We start from the raw sequence: 26,934 nt of genomic DNA, 5'->3' as shown, positions 1-26,934 counted from the left end.
AAATATTTTAATAAACATTGAATCTAATTATTTTCAGCTGGGGTTTGGAAGGAGATTTACATAGGTAAGAATGATAAGAATGAATTTGGAAGATTGATTCTGCTTTCTCAAGAGCACTATGCACTGCTTAGCATCAAGTATCATGTGTCCTGTCTTGCTGATGAGAACAGGAATGCATGATTTATTTCTACACCTGCTTTGCAGATACAATGGAAATGATGCCTCTTTTGCTCAGTGCCGTGTTTGAAAAGCCAGAGGTCTTCTGTCTTATTGTTTTTAATCAATTACCAGTGAAAGGGGCTGTGTTGGAGGTGGAAATCTTCCTCTCTGTAGAACAGCAAGATTATGCTTCCCTGCATTGCCCTGCCAATGTGTTGCAACCCTGACCTACAGGGATCACCTCCAAGAATGGGAAGGTAGTTAAATCCTTCATGGTTTATTCAGTACTTAGCCTCTGTAGAGACCGACAATAAAGAAGCCAGATAGTGCCCTCTGCTGGCAGTATTTTTTGCGATGTGGACATCAATCCACGGAGATACTCGTTTTAATGGAGAACTTTGTCAGAGGTATTTCAGAGCAGGGCTCCATGAACTTTCAGAGCACTGTGCTGAGAAAAACAGGTGCAACTTTCTTTGAGAAATAGGAACCTTAAATGCTGTGGGTGTAAGACTGAATCCCAGGGAATCAGACACGACAACCTGGAACCAAAGAGTTCAGAGAAACTGGGAACACTTTTCTATTATCATAATGAAGGAGTTGAGATGAAAAATCTGATTTTATTTCTGCCCATATATGCATGCCTGTGTCTGACATGCATATAGCACATTTGGCCTGCCAGCTCTCATACTAGCCCATGGATCTTTGTGATACTCTTATGCCTGGCAGAAAGTAAAGAAGTAGGAACCTGAATCTCTTACAGTGCTGGGATAAATTGCTGTTTCCAGTTGTCATTATCTTTGTGCCTATTAGGCTAGACGTGGTTGTGGGTAAGCCAACACCTGGGGTTGTGATGGAGAATTGTGATACAGCTCCTGAGCTCTCTCTACTGACATTGCTGGTGTTGCTAGTTGTTGCTGCAGTGATGGTGGAAATCATAGTTGTGGTGATGGTGGACACCGGAGTTGAAACTGGCTCAGTTGTTAAGGCAGCTGGAGGATCTGAAAAGCAACCCCATATAGTTAAAACAAAACAAGGACTCTGAAACCTGGTAAAAGAAGTCTAAAAAGCAGATCTCACATGGTGTTAAGGAGCACTCCTTTCCAGATTTGATAATGGATAGAATAGGAGTCTGGTTTCCATTCCTGATTTGTTATGTGGCCCATTGCCTTGCTATACCTCTGTTTGCCCATGTGCAAGATGGAAATGAAATAATTTACAAAGTTCACAGTGGTGTAATGATGCTTAATTCACTAATATCTATGAAGTGCTATGGGTGGAAGGTGACATAAAGAAGTTCAAAGTCTTTATCGTACTTTTTTGGCTGTGGGCCCCCAAAATTCAGAACTCGCACCATATGGAAATATTAGGTAAAATTCACCACTAGTAGCTCCCAGGAAGAGACTAGAGTTCACTAAAGATGAATGTGGCCTAATATTCCTAAATATACAATATACGCCAGTCACACCTCATGGGGTGGTGTTAATGAATGATTTTATTGACCAGCTTCACTACCATGATTTCAAACCACTTCACACTCCAAAGCCCACTGAATTTAATGGGAGTCTTTCCATTGAGATCAATGGGATTTGGATCAGGAACTTCGTCTTTGTTCCCTTTCATGCATTTAGCTTTTCTGATTACTCTTTGTGAATAAACAAATTCTCAATAAAGTGACCCTCCAGACCAACAAAAATATCAGGCTATGTGCAAAAAGGCCCCAAACACACAGACTACCATAGCTAATGGTTCCTGCACTGTTGTGAGAGAGGGAAATTTCACTGATGATGTAAGTTGGTTTCATGGAAGGGTGGGGTACAACTGGTGTGGCTCGAAGGAGCTTGTGCCGAGTAACACCAGGCTAAGAGAACGGTCCCTGCATTAAGGTGGTTGCTTTTACCTTTGTAGCATTTCTTCATATCAGGGTGCAGCCACATGTTGTCAGGACAGGCACACGTATATTTGGGAGAATGGAGAGAGATTTGCGGTGCGGGAAGACACAGGTATTCACAGCCTCCATTGGGCTGGGAGCTGAGCTCACAGTAATCTGGAGCTGTTCAAGGTGGGGAGGGGAAAAGACAAATGTATTGTTTCAAACCATGCTCATCAATTTATCTTTGTTCATAGGAAAGAGACCCCTCCCCCGAATGAGATTCTGTTCTAACTCAGAACCCCTAGGAGTTTTCCATCTTCTAGAGCTCTTCCATTTGTATGCAGGAAGGTAGCAGTAGCCGCACCATTGTGCACTCCCACTTTCATATACTATATGCAACAGTTTTGCTTTGCTTTGATGGTTACAGCAGGGGATGGGGAGTCAGGACGCCCGGGTTCCATTCTTTGTTATTCCACTGACTGAGTAAGTCACTTAAGGCATTTGTTTTCAAAGCATCCTCTAATTCTGGCCATCCAGCTCCTGCTTTTCAGTGATGCTGAGAACTCATACCTCTAGTGGAATCAGTGAGAGCTACAGATACTCAGCATTTCTGAACATCAGGCCCTCACTGTCTCATGCTGGGTAGACCTTAAAATTTTCAGCTTCACCTCTGCCTCAATTTACTTGGCTGCTTAATAACTCTTGCCTCACAGGTATTTTTAAAGCACTATGAGATCTTCAGATGAGAGCTTCAAATTGTCTTGTGGGGTTTCCTGCCCAATACTATAGATCAAATGTACCCAATTTACAAGCAAATCATGATCTGAATTTCAAGTTTGTTGATGATCGTCAGTAATAAAAACTCTTCAGTTAGAATTTTGTGCTGATTATGCTGAACCAGGAAAGAGTCCAGCTCCTCTCTTAGTTGTGCAGGCTTTTCAGTGCTAGCCCCAGTAACTAGTAGGACAAACATTTTTCTCACTGAGCCTATCTGACCTGGAATACACAGGGGGAGCATATCTACTGAGTAAGAAGGTGCCATTTCACAGCTGTTGTCTCATAATACCCACAGTCTCAAAGCTGTCTCCCAGCCATGTTTTTCCCACTAAGAAAACGGTGAGCAAGTTACTTTGTTCAGAGTTCTTTCGAGTCCTGAGTGACACTGCCAAAAAGGGTCACCTAAAATGAACAGCAGGCAACAGGCTGCTCTGATCACTCTAAGAGTAGACTTCCAAAGGAAAGCTGCTAATTAAATTATTATAAACAAATTGCAGGTTTTTCAATAAAAGCACCCGCTGAATTAACTATGCAGGAATTTCAAATATCAGGCATTCATTTTATATTAGCAGTATCTGCCTTACCACTCCATCCAAGACAACGGGGAGGCATTTTATTTACCACCTTAAATGAATGAATGGTGTTTGGACTATGGGAGCACTGATGGCATGCCTTACCTTTTGGCTGCTTTAGCTCGTGAAAGACCACAATATCATGAGGGTTATTGAGATTCTCTGCTAAAATGGAGATGTCCAGGCCATTCAACCTGTTTGCACTAAAGATTGCTTCGTTCTCCAGGTCAGTCCAGAACACCTTATCCTGCAGAACACACACAGGCATTTTGATTTGGGTAATGCAAACCTCATGAAGTGTTCGATTCTGGTTCTCCAGCAGCCCCGAGGGCTATTTGGGGCAAGGCTGCCTACATCTCAGCTTCTTTTGCACATTAATCAGAGGCATTTTAAGTACATGCAAAAAAAAACAGGTGCTAATTTTTCAGTATGTTATTGGTGTGTCCTCTACTCCAGCTGGAGACAGTGGCAGTCAGCACTTTGCAGAACCGCAAACTAAACGATCTAGAGACATCTACTAAGACTGAGAAAATCTTGTCATTTTGTGGTGCTGCTGGATCATGACATGCCACTTTTGGCTTTCCAACACAAAGATTCAAGTGTCTCAGTGTCAGGAGGTGGTAATAGATCTAGAGAGCAATATTTACAGAAGGACAAAAAAGGCTTAGTTCCTTAGCCCTGGTCTACACTGGGGTGGGGGTGGAGGGGTCAACCTAAGAAAGGCATATCTTAGTTCGACTTACCTGGCCGTGAGGACGGCAGTGAGTTGACCGCTGTTGCTCACCCGTCGACTCCGCTTCTGCCTTTCGTGAGCTGGAGTTCCGGAGTTGACAGGGAGCACGTTCGGGGATCGATTTATCGTGTCACGATGAGATGTGATAAATCGGTCCCCGATAGATCGATTGATCACTACCCATCGATCCAGTGGGTAGTGAAGACCTGCCCTTAGAGTAGCTTTGGGGCTGGGTGGGAGGGGAGAACACTCTGAGCAGGCTTGGATACAGAGTGGCCATGTCCATTATGTTTAGTGAAAGAAGAGTTTTTGTGACTCCAGTGGCCGTGGATTTTGAATAGGATTTGAAGGAATTTGTTAGAAATCTTAGTGATCCCTGTACCACAGTGAAAGTGCCAGTGAAAGCTGATCTTCCTTCCCATTCCAAAGATGTGACCTCGATTGAGCAAGTATCTCTGTAGGGCAAAACCACTTATATTCTTAAAGATTCTAACACTGCAGCAATGGATAAACACTAAAGAGGGAGCATCCAAAAGACCCACTTCTATCTCCTGCAATGATATCTTTAGAAGCAAGTGGCACTTTACTGCAGATTGAGAGATACCTAAATAGCACAACATAGTAAGACACAGCAAGTGGGAACTGAAGGCTACTGAGACGGATTTAGTTGTAGGAAGGTGACCTGGCTGACAGATGAAAAGATAACACTTGCAACGTCTTTTAATAAGATGAAATACATCGCTGGAGGGGGAAGGGTCGGTTCTCAGGAGCTAGTTCAGAGGAGATTGTCTTTTATCTTGAGAAAAGATTGAGATAAAGGAAGGGGGTATACAGCACATTCTTGGTTAACAAACACTGTAAAAGGGATTCTGCAAACACTGTTGATGTAGTGCTTAATTTAATGCACAGTCCCACTGAAATCAGCAAGGTTATGCATGGCAATAAGCACACCAGGGCAGTACGTGCCTACAGGATCAAGCTCTTAATTTTGTGGCAAGTAGAGTGTGAATCCTTTGGCTGTCAGGGCTGTGCACCAGAGCACAGCCAACTCAGCTTGAAAGAGAATGAAATGTCTGGGTTTATGTTTAAATTGGATAAGTAAATGACACTTTCCTGGGGAAAATCCTGCCATCAGACAAGTTCACTGGGTCCTCAATTCTTCCCAGGCAGAAAGGCTCCCCACTAACATCACTGCCAGCTCCCAAAGGGCTTGTACAAATTTCTATCTGGGTACAATGATCCTTGTTGCAGACTGTCAAGCAGTAGCATATAATGTCTGCGCAAACAATTAGCAACCTGCCAGGCTGAGGAAGGGAGCACACGCTGCATGGGCCTGGGAAAATGCAAAGCAAGGAAATCACAGTGCAGATGAGTTGTAAGAAGTGTTCAGAGCAAACTGCAGTGTCAAATTCAAAGCCATTAGCGCACATAAATCCCTGCCATACACCCAGATGAGAGGACGCCCTGTGTTCAAGGGGCTTGATCCTAACAGGATGCTTTAGCACCTCCTGTGAAGCTCCCACTGAAGTCTTATCTCACAGGAGATGCTCACTCAGCAGGATCAGGCCTTTAGTTAGTGAAAAGCTATATGTCCTGACAATCATAGCAAACTGCCTGTGTTTTCTCCTGCCAATGATTTGGGCACTACACAAGCAGTTAACATGACTAAGATCAAATTTTGCCATTAGCCCACTTCAGCTATGCAGGCGGTGCCAGTTTAGGCAGGGTGCTCTTCCCCACCACAAAAGTAATGCATTACATAGAGCATTTGACTGATTGAGTCTCTCAGTGAAGGAATACTCCTTGCTGAACTCACATCAGATTAATGGCTTTTTGCAGCAGCTGACACATCCCATGAGCTTCCTGTGCTGTGCTCAGGACACAGCTGTCATGCAAGAGGTGTGTAAAAAGAGATCCTGTGGCTTCCTGCACTCCCCAGCCAGGTCTGCACCCTTCTTCACGCTTACCTCAAACACAGCTACTCCGAAAGGGTGGCTCAGATCGTCAGCAGAAGAGATGAGAACTTTCCTGTTGCCGCCACTGAAGTCAATGCTGGAAAGTAAGTGCAGCTTGGAGTCCACCCAATAGAGACGCTGATTCAGCAAATCTGAGACAGGAAATGTGACAAGGCAGAATGACTGTACATGCAACTACAGCCTTTTTTGCTATTGCCTGATCTTTTCCCCGTTGGCCGAGTGGCTACTTCTCCCTGGGCTGCTGAGCCCTGTTATTTATGATGGTGGTTGAAACTTTGGTTCACTGCCCAGATGCACTGAACCAGGCGCCCATAAATAATAGGCTCTTATGTGTTTGTGAGAGATGTTCGATCGCCAGCCTGGATCGTGACGTAGTCCCCTCTCTGATCAAGTAGAACAGGCCAGCGGTCTTGTTGGCTTCCCAACTCCACCCCAGCAATGTCCCTCAAATTTGGGCTTGTCTTCGCAGACAGCGTGACAGTGGCACTTTAGTGAAGATGCTACTACGCCGACAGGCAAGCTTCTCCTGTCAGCATAGTTAATCCACCTCCCCGAGCGGCCGTGGCTCGATCATCAGGAGACACTGTCCTGTCGACACAGCAACAGCGGGGGTTTGGTCAGTATAACTGCATCGCTCAGGGGGCTGGATTTTTCAAACCCCTGGGCGATGTAGTTATACCCATATCGGGCAACTCCAGGCCTGGAGGGATCTTTTCGAAGGCTGAGAGGCTATTTCATTCTCCAGACCACTTAATCTGTGGCTTTTTACTGAGACTCCTGACAAAGGTGCAGTTAATGCTAGTAATGATGGTGGTTTCCAATGCTGAGTGACTTCACATTTTCATGAATTCATAGATTGTAAGGCAGAAGGAACCATTGTGATAATCTGGACTAACTTCCTGCATAATACAGGCCACAGAACTTCCATGAATTATTTCCTGCTTCAAGTCTAATAGTTGTGTTTGAACTAGAGCATCTCTTAGGAAAACGTCCCATCCTGATTTAAAAATTTCCAGTGATGGGGAATCCCACTATCTCAAAGCCATTCCTGTGTTTCAGATTAAAGGATATTTCATTTCACGGACAAGGATGACACTGAGAACACAAAAGACTCCACCTTGCCCAGACGCCAAGAGGGGAAGAAGTGGGAGAAGGTGACTTGTGCCACTGTGGAACTTCATGAACTGAGCTTTTCTTCCTGGGACAAATGCTGATTTTGGATGAGATCAGCTAACCTCAATGCAAAGGGGTGACTGCCACTCATAAAAGCAATCATTTCAAGCTCTGGGTTGAAATGCTAAGCATTCATTTGTTGGTGAATTAATAACAAGGCCAAATGTTATGAATTAGTAATAGTAGTAGTAACCTGTGATGTAGTGGACAAAATTGCCTGCTATCACAGCAGGGGTTAAAGAGAACCTTTGGGTCCCGCTATCCCCAGCCCATTATATCTGTAACTAATGTCAGGGGGAGAAGAGGAGAGAGTCTGGCTCAGTTTGGGGCTGACTGGCAAAGAGGCAGGAGCTAGCTGCCTCCCTACCAGAGAGGGGTGACTAGCCTGCCAGCTGAGGCAGCCACCAAGGAGTAAGCACTGTCTGCCCAGCCAAGGGAGGCTGTGGAGAAGACTAAGGAGCCTCTGACAACTGAAGTAACTGAATGACGGAAGCCCAGAGGCATTGTGGGGTTTGGCCTCACCAGACTTACAGCTGCCCTGCCCACAGGAGCCTGGGACCGGGGCAAGGTACCACCCAAAGCCAACGAGAGGGAACTATGGGAGGCAAGCCACCCCAGCGAATTAGACTTTAAGGTCATGCCCCACACTGGAGAGACGGTGGTTGGAAGTAGCCCAGGACAGTGGATTTAGACTCCCTAAGGCCCTCAGGGGTCGACTCATACAGGGTTGTGGGCTGGGACCTGGTGGAGAGGGAGGGCCCATGTCTCCCTACTCCCTCTGCCTAAAAGAATGAGGCACCTTGATGAGGGAAACAAGGGCCAAAGGTCAGGCATGCCAACCATAGGCTGCCTGACCCTCCAAACACCCTGTTACCTAACCCTTCCGCACTGAGCGGGTCTAGTGGTTTTTATTCTCCTTCACTTGTTCACATCAAAATTCCTGACTGCAGTACTAACCAGGGTTAGTGCTGATCCAATGTACTACTGATTAATTTAGGGCCAGACTGCCACTTGCTCTGCAAGTTCAAAAGAAGCTTCCCCTCCTTGTGCAGAAGCAGAGCACAATTTCAGTCCCTCCTTGTGCCACCAGGGTGCAAGATACCACAGATAGGGGACACGGAGCCACCCCTGCAACACCTCAACCAGCACAGCTGGACTGGTGGGCAGGGGGAGTATGCTGGCCCTCATGAAGGGGGATAGCAGCAGGCAGCTGCTCCCCTTTCATGCCAGGAAGCTCCATAAGTAATTCTGCCTCCATGGGCTTCCCATGGAATGGTACAGCTCTGCACCATCTCCAATGAATGGCTGTACCTTATAGTCACAAATAAGCCCTTAAGCATCACAGCACATTTATATGGCACTTTTATAAACATGGAGTCAGTCACATCCCTCTCCTGACGAGCTTGGGATCCTGTCAGCATTCACTGACTAGCACAGTGCTTGCTACTGTGATGAAACTACTTACCGTCCTAAGCTTTCAGCTAGTCAGTGAGTGTTGCCAGGACTGCGCCCTAAGAGGAGCAAGGTAAGACATGGGTCAACAGTTCAACTACAGGAGGGTATGAAGGATGTTCATGGAGGGTCAACACCCTGATAACCTGCCTCAGTGGAGACATAGATCACATTACACCATGACCCTCTGTATTAGAGGGAACTTGCTGGCCACTTGTTTGTGTGACAGATGCTTGTTATATCAAAGAAGCCTGGATTTTCAAGGATTATGTTGTTTTTTCCCCATTCCTGTATAATAATAAACATAAATTTAATGAGGCCACAAACATCGGGAGCTTTATCACTTGCACTGATCTATTACTGATTCTGCGACTTACCTAGTGTGATGCCATTCGGCCACTCAATGTTGTCTGTTACCAGCACTTGCCGATCCATACCATTCAGGCCAGATTTTTCAAGTTTAGCTTTGTCTCCCCAATCAGACCAGTACATGTATCTGAAAGAGCCACAGAAAGGAAAAGTCAATAACTCACACTAAATGCAGGGGTGACCCTACCCCAAGAAATCTGTGTGCATAATTTGAGTAGGTTTCTTAAATCAGGAGGTGTGGTACCCTTTTGTACTCAGTGGTTTAGGCCTTTGCTATTCTAATCCATTTTAACATCTGCGCAATGGAGCTGATGGGTTCCTACTGTATGATCTAACCTGAAGAGCACGTACCACAGGACTGTATTACACCAGGGCTTAAAAATATTCTTTAGCACATGTGAAATAGCTCTTGGAATTTCTGCTGGATCTTTGGCCTTCTCTGTATCCAGCACTACAAACATGTGCTCTTTCAGGTGTGCATCAGACTACCTCAGTTTTATCACAAATCATGTACCCTACTTTAAAATGGACCAGCTCATCCATATCTGACACATGAACAGTGCAAAAGAATTTCTGAGATGTAATTTCAAAGCTGCTTTTAATTGTGACCGGAGGACTCAGTGTTGCAAAGATTTACATGTGTGCTTTAACTTTCAGCACGTCAGCAGTCCCACTGCGTTAGATGGAACTACTCACGTGCTTAAAGTTAAGTAGGTTTGTATGTATTGGTAGGATTGGGACCAGAGTTTGAGAGCTCATGAGAGGAGTGAAAACAAGACTGGAACATGCCATGACACAGAACTCCACACCTACCCCCGTGTCGGATCAACTGCAATGGCTCTGGGCTCGCTTAGGTCAGTGCTAAAAAGTGTTGTCCTCTTGCTTCCATCAGCAGTGGCCACAGAGATGGTCTTGTTTCCTGAATCTGTCCAGTAGATGTTCTTGTGAATCCAGTCCATCGCCAGACCTTCGGGGGAGTTCAGCTGACTGTCTATCAAAATCACCTGCTCGGCTGTGTCGCTGGCTTTGTCTATGTAGGCACTGCAAAGACAAGGATCAATTAACAGCACAATAAGAACCAGTACAGATAAGCAAGTTGAAAAGCTGCAGCCTTACAAGGAGGAGGAAATGAGTTACAAAGATGAACTCGGCAACTTACTGAATTAGGGCACAAACACAGCATGATTATCTCAGACTCCCTCACTGTTGTAACCTTTATTCTTTCATGCTTTCCCCCCTGCCTTTTGCTTATGGTCACCCCTTTGTTTTGTCATAGCTATTTGGATTGTAAGCACTTTGTGGCAGGGAGCTGTCACGTTTATTTCTTTTAAAGCTCTGTGCACACTTCATGTTTGACAGGATGTTCCTGATTCAGCAAAGCATTTAATTTTAAGCATGTGACTTCAACAGGACTTAAGCACATGCTAAAAGTTAAGTGAATGCTTAAGTGAACTGATGAATAGGGATGGAGTTAAGCACGTGTTTAAAGATAAACGCACTGAAGTGCGTTGCTGAATTAGGACCTATGTAATTAATAATAATTAAGGCTAAGATTATGTAACAGAGGTGGCAGAAGCCACGGAATCCATGACTTCCAGCGACCTCCGTGACATTGGGGGTCCCGGCAGCTGAGCAGCCTCCACAGGTGGTGGGACGCCCGCAATTGACCGGCCGCTGCCACTGGCGGCGACCCCTGAGCTGCCCAGCGGCTCTGCCACCACGAGCAGCTCCCCCCCGCCTCCCAGTGGCAGAGGGACCCTGGAGCTGCTCAGGAGCCGCGGGTGCCCCCCACCAGCTCCCCAGCCGCCACCACTGGCAGGGGCACCCCTAGCAGCTGCTCAGTCGCTGCGAGCAGCCGGTACCCCCACCCCCATAACTCCCAGCCGCTGGCGGCAGAGGGACCCTGGAGCTGCTAAGCGGCCATGGACAGGGGGGTCCCCTGCAGCTTCCCAGCTGCCATTGCTGGTAGAGGCACCCCTGCAGTTGCTCAGCTACCGTAAGCAGCCCCCCAGCTCCCAGTGGCGATGGCAGAGGCAGCCTGGAGCTGCTCAGCAGCCAAGGGCCGGGACCCGCCACAGTTCCCCAGCCTCTGCTGCTGGCAGGGTCCCCCCACAGTTCCCCTGCCATTGTGGGTGATGGGGGACTGCCCCACAGCTCCCAGCCCCGCAGGGGGACCCCTCCCAGCAACTGGGTAATGGGGTCCCTGCAGCTCCCAGCTGCTGCGGGGCAGGAGGGTCCTGGACCCTCCTCCCTCCGCATTTTGTCAGGGATGTTTTTAGTAAAAAAGTCAGGGACAGGTCACGGCTTCCGTGATTTTTTGTTTATTGCCCATGACCTGTCCATCACTTTTACTAAAAATACCCATGACCAAATCGTAGACTTACTAATAATTTTTTTTTCATCTACAAATAGCTTAGCAAAGGGATTCACAGTTATGAGAGCTGGGGAAGAGGGTTAGACACTGAACCATTATCCAAGCCGGCTGGGGCACATTAATATCAGTGACAACTTAAAAATATCTTTAAAAATACTAATAGAAAAACCAAACTTCACCTGCACACTCCATAAGTAAGCCAGTGTCACTCCTAACAACACACAGTGAAGCAGCTTCTGCTCTGTTATGCCTGTGTCATTCTGGAGTAACTTCAGTGAAGTGACTCTACACAGAATTACGCTGGATTTGCACCAGGATAAGAATGGAATCTGGCCCTATATGTGCCAGTTTTCTTGAAACAGGACCATTTAATATTGACCACAAGAATAATTTATTATATTTTTAAAATAGATGTAACTACAAAATAATGGGTCATGACATTTTCCCTTGAACATCTGAAAATATAAGACCACTCATCCACTAACATCCTATATTGTTGATCAACCTGGCCCAAGGTAATGAGAAAAGAAGCCAAGTGCTGCCAGAGTACAACTCTGGCGCAGAGAATTGGAAACAAATTAATGTCAAGAGGCAGAAAGCTCTGAAGTCTTGTATTGCTTGCAGCCATAGCAGCCTCTGCTACAATAAACTATGCAGGATCAGCTTGGGTTAATACTTTGGACAACAGACTTTCAAAGGAAGACTCAGGTGATACAACAGTAGTCCTGGTGAGTCAGGAGGTGGCCCTCTGAGCCAATACTAAATGCAAGGCACTGGGATGTACTTCTAGAGGATGGAAAAATATATTTCTGACCTCATTTATCACCTCTATTGAAGAGCCCATAGCATTTTTGTAAGACAAGAGTTAACTGCTGTGTCCTGCCCTAATTCCAACTTGGGTGATTACATTCTGACTATCAGTATTTCCCCCCACAGTTGCAAATGGAAACAGTGTTTTTTTAACTTCCTGTCCCAGACTGTTGGGCAGTAGCAGGGTGCTTTCACCCTCAATGGGGCTGCACCACAGCAGCGAGCACACTGATGTATAACCACGGTTCAGAAAATGCTATGGGATCCTTCAGAATGAAAGGTTCTTGGTTGGAGATGACATTTTCTGCAGCCCAGTGTCTCCCTCAATTCTTGATGTCTGGGCTGCTCTGCTCACTCTTGCAGCTCATACAGGCAGAGCGGCGTTTTGGTGCCTCCACTCTGGCCATGCCCATTCCACTCCTGCTGGCGGCCAGATTCTCTGCCTCGTGTAGATAGCAGTTTCCGTGCTGCTGCCTTCTCATCTGCCTAATGGGTTTTTGGTTTTTTTTTTTACTACTTTTTGGAGCAGTTCTCCCTCGCTAGCCCCTTTCCCCACCCAAGCCAGTTTTTAATCAGGTGGTGGAAACCACCTCTGCTTCAGTGCCTCCCTGCTGGCTCCTCTGCAATTTTTAGGTATGGCCAAGTAGACTAAAAAACACCCAACTCCAAATGGTGCTCCTCTGAGCCTACCTTCCTGGGTTCAGCAGATTGTGCGCTGTGCTCAGCCTGCACTCAGCCTTTCATTCGTAACTCTGTTAGGTCCTGGGACCATGAGTTGGACGGGCAGGTGGGATGCCCTACCCACCAGAACAGCCATGACTCTAATGTGGGAAAAATGGACTGGGAGTCTCTGGACAGAGCAGAGAGAAGCTCCAAGGACGAGGAGGATCCTTTTCAGCTGACTCAGAGTAAGTCCCAAGGTGCCCCTGGAGAACAAAGAGGGGAGACTCACAGGGTCACTAATCCACCTCAAAGTCTTAAAATAGGTCCTGTGGGGGACCCTTGATTGGGGTGACGCACACGACTTACATCCTGGGAGAGGCCAGAAAGTTGAACGCTTTTTGGACACACACATGAAGCAGGTAAGGACACCACACTTGCCTCGGCCAGGTCAGTACTATAAAGAATAACGGTGGCCTTGTCCTGTCTCATCTTGTTCATCACTCTTAGAATTAGTGGTGCTGGAGGGAATGCGTAGAACAGGCTGTCATAAATATAAAGGGAAGGGTAAACCCCTTTAAAATCCCTCCTGGCCAGAGGAAAACTCCTCTCACCTGTAAAGGGTTAAGAAGCTAAAGGTAACCTCGCTGGCACCTGACCAAAATGACCAATGAGGAGACAAGATACTTTCAAAAGCTGGGAGGAGGGAGAGAAACAAAGGGTCTCTGTCTGTCTATATGCTGCTTTTGCTGGGGATAGACCAGGAATGGAGTCTTAGAACTTTTAGTAAGTAATCTAGCTAGGTATGTGTTAGATTATGATTTCTTTAAATGGCTGAGAAAAGAATTGTGCTGAATAGAATAACTATTTCTGTCTGTGTATCTTTTTGTAACTTAAGGTTTTGCCTAGAGGGATTCTCTATGTTTTGAATCTAATTACCTTGTAAGATATCTACCATCCTGATTTTACAGAGGGGATTTCTTTACTTCTATTTACTCCTATTTCTATTAAAAGTCTTCTTGTAAGAAAACGGAATGCTTTTTCATTGTTCTCAGGTCCAAGGGTTTGGGTCTGTGGTCACCTATGCAAATTGGTGAGGCTTTTTACCAAACCTTGTCCAGGAAGTGGGGTGCAAGGTTTTGGGAAGTATTTTGGGGGGAAAGCTGTTTCCAAACAGCTCTTCCCCAGTAACCAGTATTTGTTTGGTGGTGGTAGCGGCCAATCCAAGGACAAAGGGTGGAATATTTTGTACCTTGGGGAAGTTTTTGACCTAAGCTGGTAAACATAAGCTTAGGTGGTTTTCATGCAGGTCCCCACATCTGTACCCTAGTGTTCAGAGTGGGGGAGGAACCTTGACATAGTGGCAGAGTGGTGGGATTAACCTGAAATCATTTTGAGATCCAGTTGAGATTTTTTGAACTAGAATACAGATTTTAAAAAGGAATTTTTTTTTCCTTTGGAAAGGAAGTCCAGAAAGCAGCTGAAACTGAAAGCAGCTTGTTTTTTCTCTGCTTTGTGGCCAAGCAGAGACAAAAGGGGATTATCTTTGTGAATTGCAGGTTTTCTTTGCCTGGAGACAGGGTACTTAACTCCTGCAGGGAAATTCACAGTCTTCCAACCCAGAGTTTTTTTTCCCCCTAAAAGTAAACGGGGGGGGGGGGGGTGTTCTACCCATTTGCCTGGAGACAAAAGTGGCAGGGTTTTTTGTTTTTTTGGGGTTTTTTTAGGATTTTGATTTTTTACAAGGAGCACAAGTTTGAAAAGGAATTTTTTTTTCCCTTTAGGCTGCTGGTAAGCAGGTTTCCAAGTAGTTAGAGGTTTTTTGCTTTGATTTGGGCCCAGAGCAGAGACAAGGGAATTGTCTTTTTCTGTAGGCTGACAATCACTATCAGAGAATAGGTATCTATTCCAGCACAGCAAAATTTTACAGCCAAGTTTTGTTTGTTTATTTCTAAACCTCGGGTGTAAAGTTAGTTAAAAACAGCGAGGTTAGAATGACAAAATCCACGGCTCGACAAAAGCTGGAATTAGCCAGATTTCAGGCTGAGGAAAAACGTGCGGCTGAAGAAGGAGGAGAAGGAAAAAGAAAGGGAGGCAGCGAAAGAGGCAGAACAACACCAAGCGGCTGCTCACAGGAGAGCTATGGAGGCAAGGGCCAAAGAACTGGAGGAGAAGGAAAAAGAGAGGAAGCATGTGGAGGAGATGGAGAAGATAAAGGCTCAGCAGAGTATACCAACAAACCCTAGCAATCCTTCTCCAGGTACCACTTCCCATCCCAGAAAGTTCCCCACCTACAAGGCAGGGGATGATACTGAGGCCTTCTTAGAAAACTTCGAAAGGGCCTGCCTTGGGTACAACATCTCTACTGACCAATACATGGTAGAGCTGAGGCTGCAGCTCAGTGGACCCTTAGCTGAGGTGGCAGCTGAAATGCCTAAAGAACACATGAACAAGTATGAACTGTTTAAATCCAGGGCGAGAGTCAGAATGGGGATAACACCTGAGCAGTCTCGTCGGAGGTTCAGAGCCCTAAGGTGGAAACCAGATTTGTCATTTACCCGACATGCCTACCACATTGTGAAACATTGGGATGCCTGGATATCAGGAGCAAGTGTTGAATCTCCAGTAAATTTGCCCTTCCTAATGCAAATGGAACAATTCTTAGAGGGGGTTCCGGAGGAAATAGAAAGATACATCCTAGATGGGAAGCCCAAAACTGTAATCGAGGCAGGAGAGATTGGAGCCAGATGGGTGGAGGTGGCAGAGAAGAAGAAAACTGGTTGCAGTTGGAGCGGAGACCAGAAGGGACAACCCCAGACCACACCCCATTACCGGGGGCCGCCCAAGGCCCCACCTACCTCCCAAAGAACCCTCCAGACACCTTATCGTCCCACCACCCCGTTCTCTAGCAACCCACCTCGCCCCAGTGACCCGTCAGCTGGACGATGTTTTAAATGTAACGAGCTGGGGCACGTAAAGGCCAACTGCCCCAAGAACCCCAACAGATTATAGTTCATTGCACGAGAATCACACCAGAGGTCCGCAGGCCCAGATACCTCCCAGATACCCTTGGAGCGGAGGGAAACTGTGAGTGTGGGCGGGAAGAAGGTCACTGCATGGAGGGATACTGGAGCACAAGTGTCAGCTATCCATGCTTCCTTAGTGGACCCCAATTTAATCAACCCAGAGATCCAAGTGACGATTCAACCCTTCAAGTCCAACTCTTTCAATTTGCCTACAGCCAAGTTGCCTGTACAGTACCAGGGCTGGTCAGGAACGTGGACTTTTGCAGTCTATGATGATTATCCCATCCCCATGCTGTTGAGGGAAGACTTGGCCAATCATGTGAAGTGGGCCAAGAGGGTGGGAATAGTCACCCATAGCCAGGCTAAACAAGCCGTAAGGCCTAACTCTGTTCCGGAAACTTCTATCAGGACCCGGTCAGAGGTGATGGACCCGGACCCCAGGCCAATGGCTACAACAGCAGTAGTAGATCCAGTCCCAGAGACCCAGACAGAACCAGTCCCAGAACCGGAACCAGCCGAACAACCAACACCAGACCCATTGCCAGCACTGAATCCAGTACTTGCAACCTCAGCACCAGAGGGCCCCACCGAACCTGAACCGGCAGCAGCCCATAACCCTACACAAGAGGCTTAGCCGGAGCCTGAATCCCAACATAGTGCACCAGCGGAGAGCGGTTCACAGTCAACGGAAACAGCCCCATCCCCTACATCGCTTCCAGAGGGACCAAGCATAGGTCCACAATCCAATGAGGAACTGATGTCTCCAGCATCAAGAGAACAGTTCCAGACCAAACAGGAAGCAGATGAAAGCCTCCAGAGAGCTTGGACGGTGGCACGGAGCAACCCACCGCCTCTCAGCTCTTCTAATCAATCCAGGTTTGTTGTAGAAAGAGGACTTTTATACAAGGAAACTCTTTCTGGTGGACACCAGGAAGACTGGTTTCAGAGGAACAGCCGTGTTAGTCTGTATTCGCAAAAAGAAAAGGAGTACTTGTGGCACCTTAGAGACTAACCAATTTATTTGAGCATGAGCTTTCGTGAGCTACAGCATCATCAGACTGGCATCCCCAGAGACAGTTGGCAGTTCCAACTAAGTACCGGGCCAAGCTCTTGAGCTTAGCCCATGATCACCCTAGTGGCCATGCTGGGGTGAACAGGACCAAAGACCATTTGGGGGGGGGGGGGGGGTGTCATTCCACTGGGAGGGAATGGGCAAGGATGTTTCTACCTATGTCCGGTCTTGTGAGGTATGCCAAAGAGTGGGGAAACCCCAAGACCAGGTCAAAGCCCCTCTCCAGCCACTCCCCATCATTGAGGTTCCATTTCAGCAACTAGCTGTGGATATTCTGGGTCCTTTTCCGAAAAAGACACCCAGAGGAAAGCAGTACATACTGACTTTCATGGATTTTGCCACCCGATGGCCGGAAGCAGTAGCTCTAAGCAACACCAGGGCTAGCATTCAGAGTGAGGGAGGAACCTTGACACAGGCCCTTCGTCCAGGGAAGGAGAAAGGCATCTCTCAGAGAGTGGTGATCTAAGTGTTCTAAGCGTCCTCTTGAGAAGAATATGGAGTACATCTTGTTGCTGAATGTGACGACTAGATACACCTCTGGAAGTGCCCACTTTTGGAATATCCTGTGAAGAATTTGAGAGCCAACTCCCATATTTAGTCCTGGGAGAAACGCCTGCTGAGCATATCAGCTGGGACATTCTGGACTCCAGGAAGGTAAATGGCTGAGATCTGAACCTAATGGGCTGTAACCAGTTCCATAACTTGGGCACACAGGGAAGGGAATCTTGGTCCTCCCTGTTTGTTGATATAAAACATGCAAGCCACATTGTCCTTCATGATCTTGATTGATTTGCCCCGATCAGTGGTAGGAACTGAAGGCAGGCGTTCCTGACTGCCCTGAGTTCCAACAGGTTGATATGGAGACAGGCTTCCTCAGGTGACTATCTGCCCTGAGTTGTGAGGGTTTTCTCCCCATCCTAAAACCAATGTGTCCATTGTCACAGATAGTGTTGGAGCTGAGCAGATGAAAGGAATGCCTGCGCAGACACTGAATTCATTTTTCCACCAGTCTAGCAAGTTCTTCGCCTGGAGGGAAACCGTGACCTGTATGTCCAAGCTGTGTCTGGTTGAGGAATAGATCCTTCTGAATCAGCCTAGAAAGCAGAGGAGTCATAGTCTTACATACTTGGTCACAACAATGCAAGCTGCCATATCACCAAGAGCTGCTGCAAACAGTTCCTTACTATGATATGGGGGCTTCCTTGAATTGTCCCAACCAGGTCTGCCAAAGTTATGAATCTGTCTGTGGGAAGGAAGGCCCTGGCTGCCAACAAATCCAAATGTGCCCCTATAAATCGTATTCTTTGTTCAAGGGCTAATGTGGATTTTTTTAAGTTTAGCTGGAGACCTAATTACTGGAAGAGAGAGAGGGCTGTCTGAGTGGAAGTTAGTACTGCATCATAAGACTGGCCCTCAAGTAGTCAGTCATTGAGTTATCAGAAGACTAAAATTGCTTCTTTCCAAAGATAGAAAGCTACTACTGCTAGTACCTAAGATCAGTCTTCACCATCGATCTTTCTTTGGCATGAGAAAATACTTTGAGTAAAACCCTTTTCCCCTGTGAGAGGATGGGACTGGTTCTATCGCTCCTAATTGAAGGAGAGAGTCTACCTCTTCTCAGTATAGCCTTGTGAGAGGGATCCCTGAAGGATGGGAAGGGGAGTGGGAGGGATGTAAAGTGGATGGTGTAAACCAATATTATAGTCCACTTGTCTGTTGTAATACACTGCTAGGCCTGTTGGAAATGGGAAAGGTGATCTCCAAAAGAAGGAAGCTGGGCAAAAGGTTGCAGCTTGCGAACTTAGAGGTGAGAGAGGAGTTGAGCCCTCAACCAACCTGTCAAAATTGTTGTTTCAATTATGACTGGGTTGGATTGTTGTTTCAATTATGACTGAAGGAGGATGAGAAGCTCCTTTCCTCTTGAGTTTTTGTCTCTTTCTAGTCAGCTCAGTGGTTCTGTGAAATCCAGAGAACTGGGCTGGGTGTGATTTCTTTGTAGTTTGAGAACTGTTAAATCTCCTCTTGTTTGTAGTAGAGGAAACGTCAATCTGGCCCTGGAGTCCTTCAGCGTGTGCAAGGATTCATCTGTAGTCCCTGAGAAGAGCTTCTGACCATCAAATGGGAGGTCCTCAACAGTATTCTGAACCTCTCTCAGGAGCCCCGATAGCTGTAGCCATGACACCCTGCACATGACAACCGCTGTAGAGATGGACCTAGCGGCAGTGTCTGCAGCACCCAAGGACACTTGGAGAAAGGGTCTGGCTAATAACTGACCCTCCTTAATGATGACCTGGAAGTACTCTCTATGCTCCTGTGGAGGATGTTCAATAAAGGTTGCAAACTTCTTGTAATTTGTGAAGTCATACTTGGTCTTGATTGCCTGATAGTTTGAGATCCAAAATTGGAAGGTCACAGATGAGTATGCCTTTCAGCCAAAAAGATCTAACATCTTCTGGTCCTTATCATAAGGAATAGACCAGGAGTAATGCTGTTTACCCCACTTTTTTACAGCATCCACCATTAGGGAATTAGGTGGGGGAGTGGGAAAACAAAAATTCTGAGTCCCTGAGGGGTACATTATATTTCTTATCTACCCATTTACAAGTTGGCAGGATGGTGGCAGAAGTTTGCCAAACAATCTTTGCTGGATACAGGAGTGCTTCATTAATGGGTAGCACAATCCCAGTGGGTATAGCCCACTGCAGAATGTCCAGGAGTTTGTGTTGTGAGACTTTAACCTTCTCAAGAAATATCTGGAGGCTGTCAGCCACCCTCTTCACAAGGTCCTGGAATTGGCTGGAAGTTGGTAAATGGCTGCCGATACGCTGTCCAAGGATCCCAGTATGGCCGTTCAAAATCAGTCCAGAAAGACCCCTGAGCAGCATGGCAAATCAAAGCTGGGTACACACATGGTTGGGTCAGTTATAAGAGACTGGTTTCTGATGTCAGCTGCAGACCATTCTTCATGCCACATCAATGATGCAGAGAAATCTGGGCAGGGCACGTGGGCAGACAACGGGGGCCTCTCTGACAAGTATGCTTTTTGGGTGGTCGAAGACACTGTGTATAGTGGTAGGCTCAGGTCTGCCCTGATCTTCTCAAACATTGTAGTTGTAGCCTCCACATGACACATGTGTGAACAAACTATGTTGCTTAACACAGGGAGCCCTGGTACTGGTGTGGGTCAAACTGTCCCAGTCATGATGCACATGGTTGAGAGTAGTTGTGGGTCAACCAACTTGACCTGAGACGAATGTAGCCAGACTGGAGCAACATATTCTGCTGTGGAGTATGAGAGGGCTAAACTGGATGATCAGAGAGTTTGAGCGTTTGCTCCCCATGAAGTGCTGGCCAATTTACTTAGGAGGTTGTCACATGACCTCACCTTAGCTACAGTTTTCCTCAAGTGGTTAAGATATGTGAGAGATCTGATCTAGGATTCCTCTGAGTCAGACTGGGTGGGATTTGTATTTCAAGCAATGTCCATTGAGAAGGACAGTCAGTTCTTGGGCTGCTCTGCCATTGTAAAAATGGAACACATTCGAAACAGTCTTGGTCACATTTACTGATTGTAAGTGCCACCAAATACAGTATTCAGCCATCTTAGTCAAGTCAGCATTTAGGGTTTCTTCAAGTTCTAGGAATGACTGTGCTTGGACACCTAAGCAAACGTCATCTGTGCACATGAACTGTGGGACTGGGTAAGCAAGAGGTCATTTGTGTACAGATTGAAAAGCAACAGTGCCAGCCCAGAGCTTTGGGTAGACCGCTGGTTTGTCTTTTCCACAGGCTAACTCTGTCTCCCATGTGCACTTGGAAACATCTGTTGTGGAGAAGGTCAATGACGTTGACTACATATGCTGGAAGTGCTCTTGACAATTTGACTGAGAGCCCCGTGCACCAGACCACATCATATGCTGCTGTCAGGTCCAGAAATATGGCTCCTGTCTTCAGGTTTTTCTGAAAATCATTTTTGAAGAATGTTTTCAAAACTAGCACTTGATTGCAGGTACTCCAACCTGTCCAAAAGCCTGCTTGCTTCATGCTGAGCACTGATTCCACTTCTGGGAGATGCGCTTGGGAGCGAGATGCTCCAGCACCTTGAATGGCACAGACAACGGGGATATCAGTTGATAGCTTGCAACATTATGTGGCTCTTTCCCCAATTTCAGGAGAGCAATGACTTTTGACATTAACAATGTCTTTGGAATTCGCTCTTTGCGAAGAACTGCACCAGTCACTGATAAGCATGAGTCCTGAGGTGCTTCAATCATATGGCAATATGTTGTCATAACCAGGAGCAGTGCCACAATTACTGTCACTTACGATTTGGTCTAACTGTGGCTGTGAATGACTCTACGTGTTGCTGAGTCTCTGACAGAACTGGCAGCTTGGTTTGGTATGCCAGGTGGTTGGCTTAGGGATGGTGGCTGCTAAGCTTTGCCGAGACAGCAAATAAAATTCCAGCATTTCCAGCTTAAGTGTATGATGTCTAGATTTTGAGCAGTCTTCCCATTGTGCCTGTCTAGCAGCCTCCAGTGACTCGATTACATGGTCAGCAATACCTGGATCACCAGAGGATCCATAGTGACCAAGCAGTTTAGTAACATTCAGCATGAAAGCACAGCATGTAGACTGGACGGTGGTTGTGCAATATGGATGCACAAGCAGCTTTGAAGATGGCTCCTCGGAATCGACTGAAAGCTTTGTAGACCAGGATGATGTGTGATGGTAAGGAGATGACATTTTTCTAGAGCTTCTGTGTACTTTTTCCAGTCTGCCTTTCTGAAGTTCCATCTTGGTTTGTCAAAGGATCTAATGATTGGGAGTTGTAGGCCAAAGTGGATAATGGAAGGTCTGTGTGGGCCGTCGTTCAAGACGAGACAATGATACAGGTTGGGAATGGCCATCCATGGATGACACCCAGCATAAATCAGGAGAGCATTCTCTTGCCGGTAATTATTTGCTATACCACTTGTTTACATCCTGCTATGGCATCTCAAATTAATTACAGATTACACTTCCCCGTAGAATGTGGCAGGTGGAGTTCTGCTCCATCACCAATGGGGCACCAAGGTCTTTTGCATGAAGAGTATTCAATATCAGTGCGGATGTCATTATTTTAAACAGAAGAGTTAACAGCTAATAGGTAATTCTGACACAAAAGCTCATTGTGAAGAAGATCTAAGGCCTGTGGAAAAGCTAACACAAACAGGAGTAAAAGAGACAAATGTCCTGCTGCTTGGACAGAAAACAAACTCTTGATGTAGCCATGAGAAGGGCATGAGCTCCTATCTGAACTCTGGAGGTATTCACTGCCAGTGTGCTTCAGAAGTAGCAGTGTGTGTTAAATAATTCTCTGTGTATGAATGTGTAACCCTTACCCACCCCAGATACACGTTTTCTAGAGTGTCAGACTTTCAGAGTGAAATCTCAGCATCCATCCCAACCATCTTCCTATTTACACTGCCCCAGTGTGCTCACAGGGCTATTTACATACCTGGCTAGTCACTTCATTACCTCCTCACAGCTTGGGCAAATTTCCCTAACCCTGGAATCTGAGCTACGGCAGCCTACAGACACCCTGTAGCTCTGTTACTTACTGAAACTAGTAAATGGCCCTCTGATCATTAGCTGAAAACCAGAACAAATCACTATAGGTGCTGCAATAGAGTGCAATACCAATGCAAATGAGAGTGCACAAGAAGGAGGCTTGGTGCATAAATGAAATGCAGCTGCACTTTTTGATTAAACACATGACTAGCAAACACATCTGGATACTGTGTTCCAGTGACAAGCAGACTATGTTTTCAGCAGGTGCCTGTTACATAATATGGGGATTGGTGCCATAAAAACACCTGGAGAGGGGGATAGAGTGGAAAAAAATATGGTATGGTTTAAGGCACTGGACCACAGTTTAGGAGTCACGACTCTGTGGATCTGCCAGAGATTTCCTGTGCAAGGTTGGGCAATTCGCAATGGCTGTATGCGCAATGGGGACATAAGTGATGCAATGCTGAATGTTGCAGCACCTGGCTCTTAGGTGCCCTGCTGCTTAGAGGAATTCACAACCCCAAGTCAGGCACCCACCCAAGCTTCCCACACAATGTATGGGGAGAATTAGGCACCTAAGAATGGGATTCACAAGAGCCAGCAAGCTGAGTGGGGAGCTGTCTAAACTAGCCAAAGGAAATACTGTGGGGAAGGGGTGTGGCCTAAGCCCTGCCCCTCAAAGGCAGTTAGGTGCCTAACTTCAGGCCTCCCTCTGCTCAAATCCACAGCTGTAAACCCTCTCCTGCAGTCACAAACACCTAACTCTGTATGAAATACTTTAAATATTCAGTGGAGCAGGGACTGGAACCTGGATCTCCCAGGGAAGTGCCCTAATCACTGGACTATACAGTTGTTTCCATGCCCTCTCTGGCCCAGTTAACGGTTAAGTATTTCATACACAATGGAGCAGCTTCAGCAGGAGAGACTGGGAGAGACTCATTCCAGGATGCCGCATAGCCTTGGAAGGTGGGAGACCTGGGTTCGTGTCCCTGATCCACATCAGGGAGAGAAGGCATTTGAACCCAGCTCTCCCACATCCTGGGTAAGTGCTCTAACCACTGGGATATTGGGGGAAGGGTCCGTGGCACTGTCACCAAGTTTCATGCAGGATCTGATCTGTTAGCTATGCTCTGAACACACCCATAGGATTGGGTCCCACTGGTGGAAGAGGTGGGGAAATGCCACATTTGTGAAATCTGCAGGGGCTTAGGTGTGAGTGAGGTGCCACACTCCTCAGTCCTGTCAGGACTTAGGTGGCTGTGCACATGCCCACAAGTACAAATTTAGGCACCTAGGGATTTTATTGGTGGAAATGTAGGCACCCACGGGGGCTTAGGTAGTAGCTGAGCTGTGGTTTTGTGAATGTCAATGTCGCCTAAATGTTGGACTTAGGCGGCTAAAGTATCAGTTAGGTACCTAAATCCCATTTGTGAACATACCCCTTAGTCTCTATGCATTCCCCATCTGTAAAATGATGATAATGGCACTTCCTTTCTCCCATTATTTGCCTCTGTTGTGTATTAGACAGTAACCTCTTTGGGGCACGTCCTGTCTCTATGTTTTTGAGCAACATATACTACAGAGAGGCCCTGATTTCAGCTGGGGTCTCTAAACACTGTTGTAATACAAGTACATAACAACTCAGGCAATGTGTGTGTGTGCAAACTTGCAGAGGTATCTGCTGGTACCACGAAAATGCTCTTGTGTTCTCCGATCAGATACCTGGTCATATGCCTGCACATTTTTGTAGGCCCACTTAAAATCTGGGCCACCGTGTGTAACCAAATAAAAAGAGAGACACTCCGTGGTCCTATAGACAGACGCTGCTCACCATGCCGCTGTTCAATAGAATGGGGGCATCCTTACAGATCATCATTATTATCAGTAGTATAAAATGAACTGTACTATGTGTACCAGAACGCATACCTGCCCTGGCCCATTACCTGTATATCTTTCTGTAGAACAAATCACACCAGTATATCCTGTTTGTTGCCACCTCCACATCCAAAGCCACCACATTCTTCAGCATGGGGATGATGCGAGAGTAGTCCCTTTTCACCAGATCTATCTTACGTACCTCGTGGCGGTTGGTGAAGATCAGGTGCGGACTCTTGCCTATCACAGAAAACAAACAGGCACGGCTTTTATTTTACCAGCTGACTTGACAGCAGAGGTCCAAGTGCCACACGCAGCTCTCGTTGTGCAGGGCATCACACTGAGGGTGATCTCACTGAAGCCAAAGGCACCATGCTGCCCGCTTTATTTGCAGTTATATCCTGTGAGGGAGTTTTGCTGTGTACCAGAAGCAAATGTCACCGTCTCCCAGAGAGGGGGCTGTTACGTCAGAACATGAAGAGTCTGAGCAGCAGCAGCAGCTTGCCAGAGCAGCAGCAACATTTGCTCTTATTCTGCTCAACGTGTTAAGAAGTCACAAGTGAAAGAAACACTGAGGGGTTTCTTCACTCTAGATGATACATTTTTAACTGGTGTAGGGTCTGATTTGGGTTGCTCATGCCTGGATGAGCTAGGGGGGCTGGGGGCGAGTAGGCACAGCCACCCCTCCCCAACTTGCAAGCAGGGGGCAGTCACAGGTCTCCTCGGGGTTGCACTGCTTGAGTACCAAGTGCAGAGGGACATTAGTGCCATGTCCAAGGAGATGGGCCCATGCCTGGCCACTGGCGATTGGCTCTGCAGATAGCACATCTGGCACCTCCTAACAGGAGGGGTGGGGGCACACTTAAGTATGCTCCAGCAAGAGCTCTTGGATTCACTCAGCTGGTGTCTGTCCTTTGCAGGCATGAAGCCTCTGGCCCCAACAGCTCATGTCAAATGTAATGGCATCCACCTCTACTGGGGTTGAGGTACTAAGGCCACAGGCCAGCCCAGAAATTCTAACAGGAAATGTCGAATTTATTTTTCTTATGACAAACTCAGGAGAGATGGAAGCATATTATCTGTGTTATTTTCCTCAGGAAAAAATGTATGCATCTCAGCTTCCTTTGTGACTGAGTTCTTACTCAGGCAAACCTCCCATTGTAGGGAGCGTAGATATGACAAAGGGATGAGCACTGCTTGTAAGGACCGAACCCTGGAGATATGTGCTGTCAGTGACCCTCAAAACCATCAGAAGTGGTGGATAATTCTGCATAGTTTCAGTGTGTTGACCTTTGACCTCAGCTCAGGGGATCAGGTAAATAAACATTTATATCTTAGAAAAAGTGAAGATGCTTGCTAAATGAGTGCAGATTAAACTAAATCTATAATGCAAGCAGGAGTAAGCAAAGAAATGTAAAGGTCATTTTAAAATGGGCTTTTCAGTGAGCCTGAAGCCCAGTATTTAGCTTGAGGCTACTGGTAGTAATAGTATACGGTCACATTAGGTCTAGTACGAATTAACATAAGTAAGTAACCTTGGGTCAGAAGACTTAGCCATATATATCATCTGATAAATGGTCTTGACCACAAAGACTTTGTTTAGCTAGTCTCCTTAACTTCTATCTGCACAAATGATACAATTGTTGGAGCCCCCAAAATGGGTGCAGGCATGACAAATATGAACAGAAGGCCAAAACCTAATCAAATATGGTCTTAGAAATAGGTGGGTGTAAGCAGAGGTGGAATAAAGATTGGTGGGGCCCTGGACCAGAGCAAGTGGGGAGCCCCTGCCCTCCTGCCTGCAGCCCTGCCCACATACCCACCCATTCTGTCCCTTCCCTCTGTGTCCCTGCCCTGTTCCACCCACATTCCGTACCCCATCTGCGGTCCCACATTTGCTCCTTTCAGCCCTGCCCCCACTGCAACCCCAAGACTGGAGAAGCTCTGTCCCCCCACCATGGCCCTAGGGCCACAGTGGGGAGTAAGAGCTCCCCCAGCCCTCAGACCGCAGCAGGGAGCTAGAGTTCCTTCAGTCTCAGGGTCGCAGATGAGGTCCCCACACTGGGGCTTCCCCTGCCACCTGGCACTGCTGCTGGGGAGTGAGGTTGGGGTGCAGGGGCTTCCCCTGCCCCACCCACCCAGCAATCCTGCCAGGGAATGGGGTCGGGGCACGGGAGTGCCCATTTTTTCAGGGCCTCCTAATTGGCCAGGGCCCCTGGGCAGAGATCCCATTGGCCCAGTGGCTAATGTGCCACTGGGTGCAAGGAATAAGTCCATAAAAGAGGCTCAAACCCAACCCTCAGCAGGAGTGACAACCTTAATGCTTAATCTCACCCTAAGGGGAACCCAAATTCATGAGTATACCTGATGAGGAGTCTGCTGTTACTCTTGTTTTTCTAATTCTGTGATTTTTGTTTCTATTCATCATGGTATTAATAAAACTCAAAGTCTTTCTCTGTCTCTCGCAGTCGTCATCCTAATTA

General features: G+C 46.8%; 1 protein-coding gene across 4 annotated transcripts in view; it reads right to left on the bottom strand.

The window, feature by feature from the left end:
* Positions 1–26,934, bottom strand: part of LRP8 (LDL receptor related protein 8) — a 301,572-nt gene that overhangs the window by 7,141 nt on the left and 267,497 nt on the right. For 3 of the 4 annotated variants that reach the window (XM_048862340.2, XM_048862339.2, XM_048862343.2), the window contains 7 exons: positions 24,520–24,691; positions 9,895–10,122; positions 9,090–9,208; positions 6,079–6,218; positions 3,484–3,625; positions 2,057–2,209; positions 918–1,157 (listed from right to left, as the gene is read on the bottom strand). In XM_048862340.2, coding sequence (XP_048718297.1) covers positions 918–1,157; positions 2,057–2,209; positions 3,484–3,625; positions 6,079–6,218; positions 9,090–9,208; positions 9,895–10,122; positions 24,520–24,691 — 1,194 coding nt within the window. Of the gene's footprint in view, positions 1–917; positions 1,158–2,056; positions 2,210–3,483; positions 3,626–4,247; positions 4,567–6,078; positions 6,219–9,089; positions 9,209–9,894; positions 10,123–24,519; positions 24,692–26,934 lie in introns of those variants that run through there. The other variant, XM_048862342.2, reaches the window with a different exon arrangement.

Source organism: Caretta caretta, chromosome 8 (genome assembly GCF_965140235.1).
Source record: "Caretta caretta isolate rCarCar2 chromosome 8, rCarCar1.hap1, whole genome shotgun sequence".
Taxonomy (NCBI): domain Eukaryota; kingdom Metazoa; phylum Chordata; order Testudines; family Cheloniidae; genus Caretta; species Caretta caretta.
The sequence above is the reverse complement of the archived record's forward strand: the minus strand, read 5'-3'. Positions and strand labels throughout refer to the sequence as shown.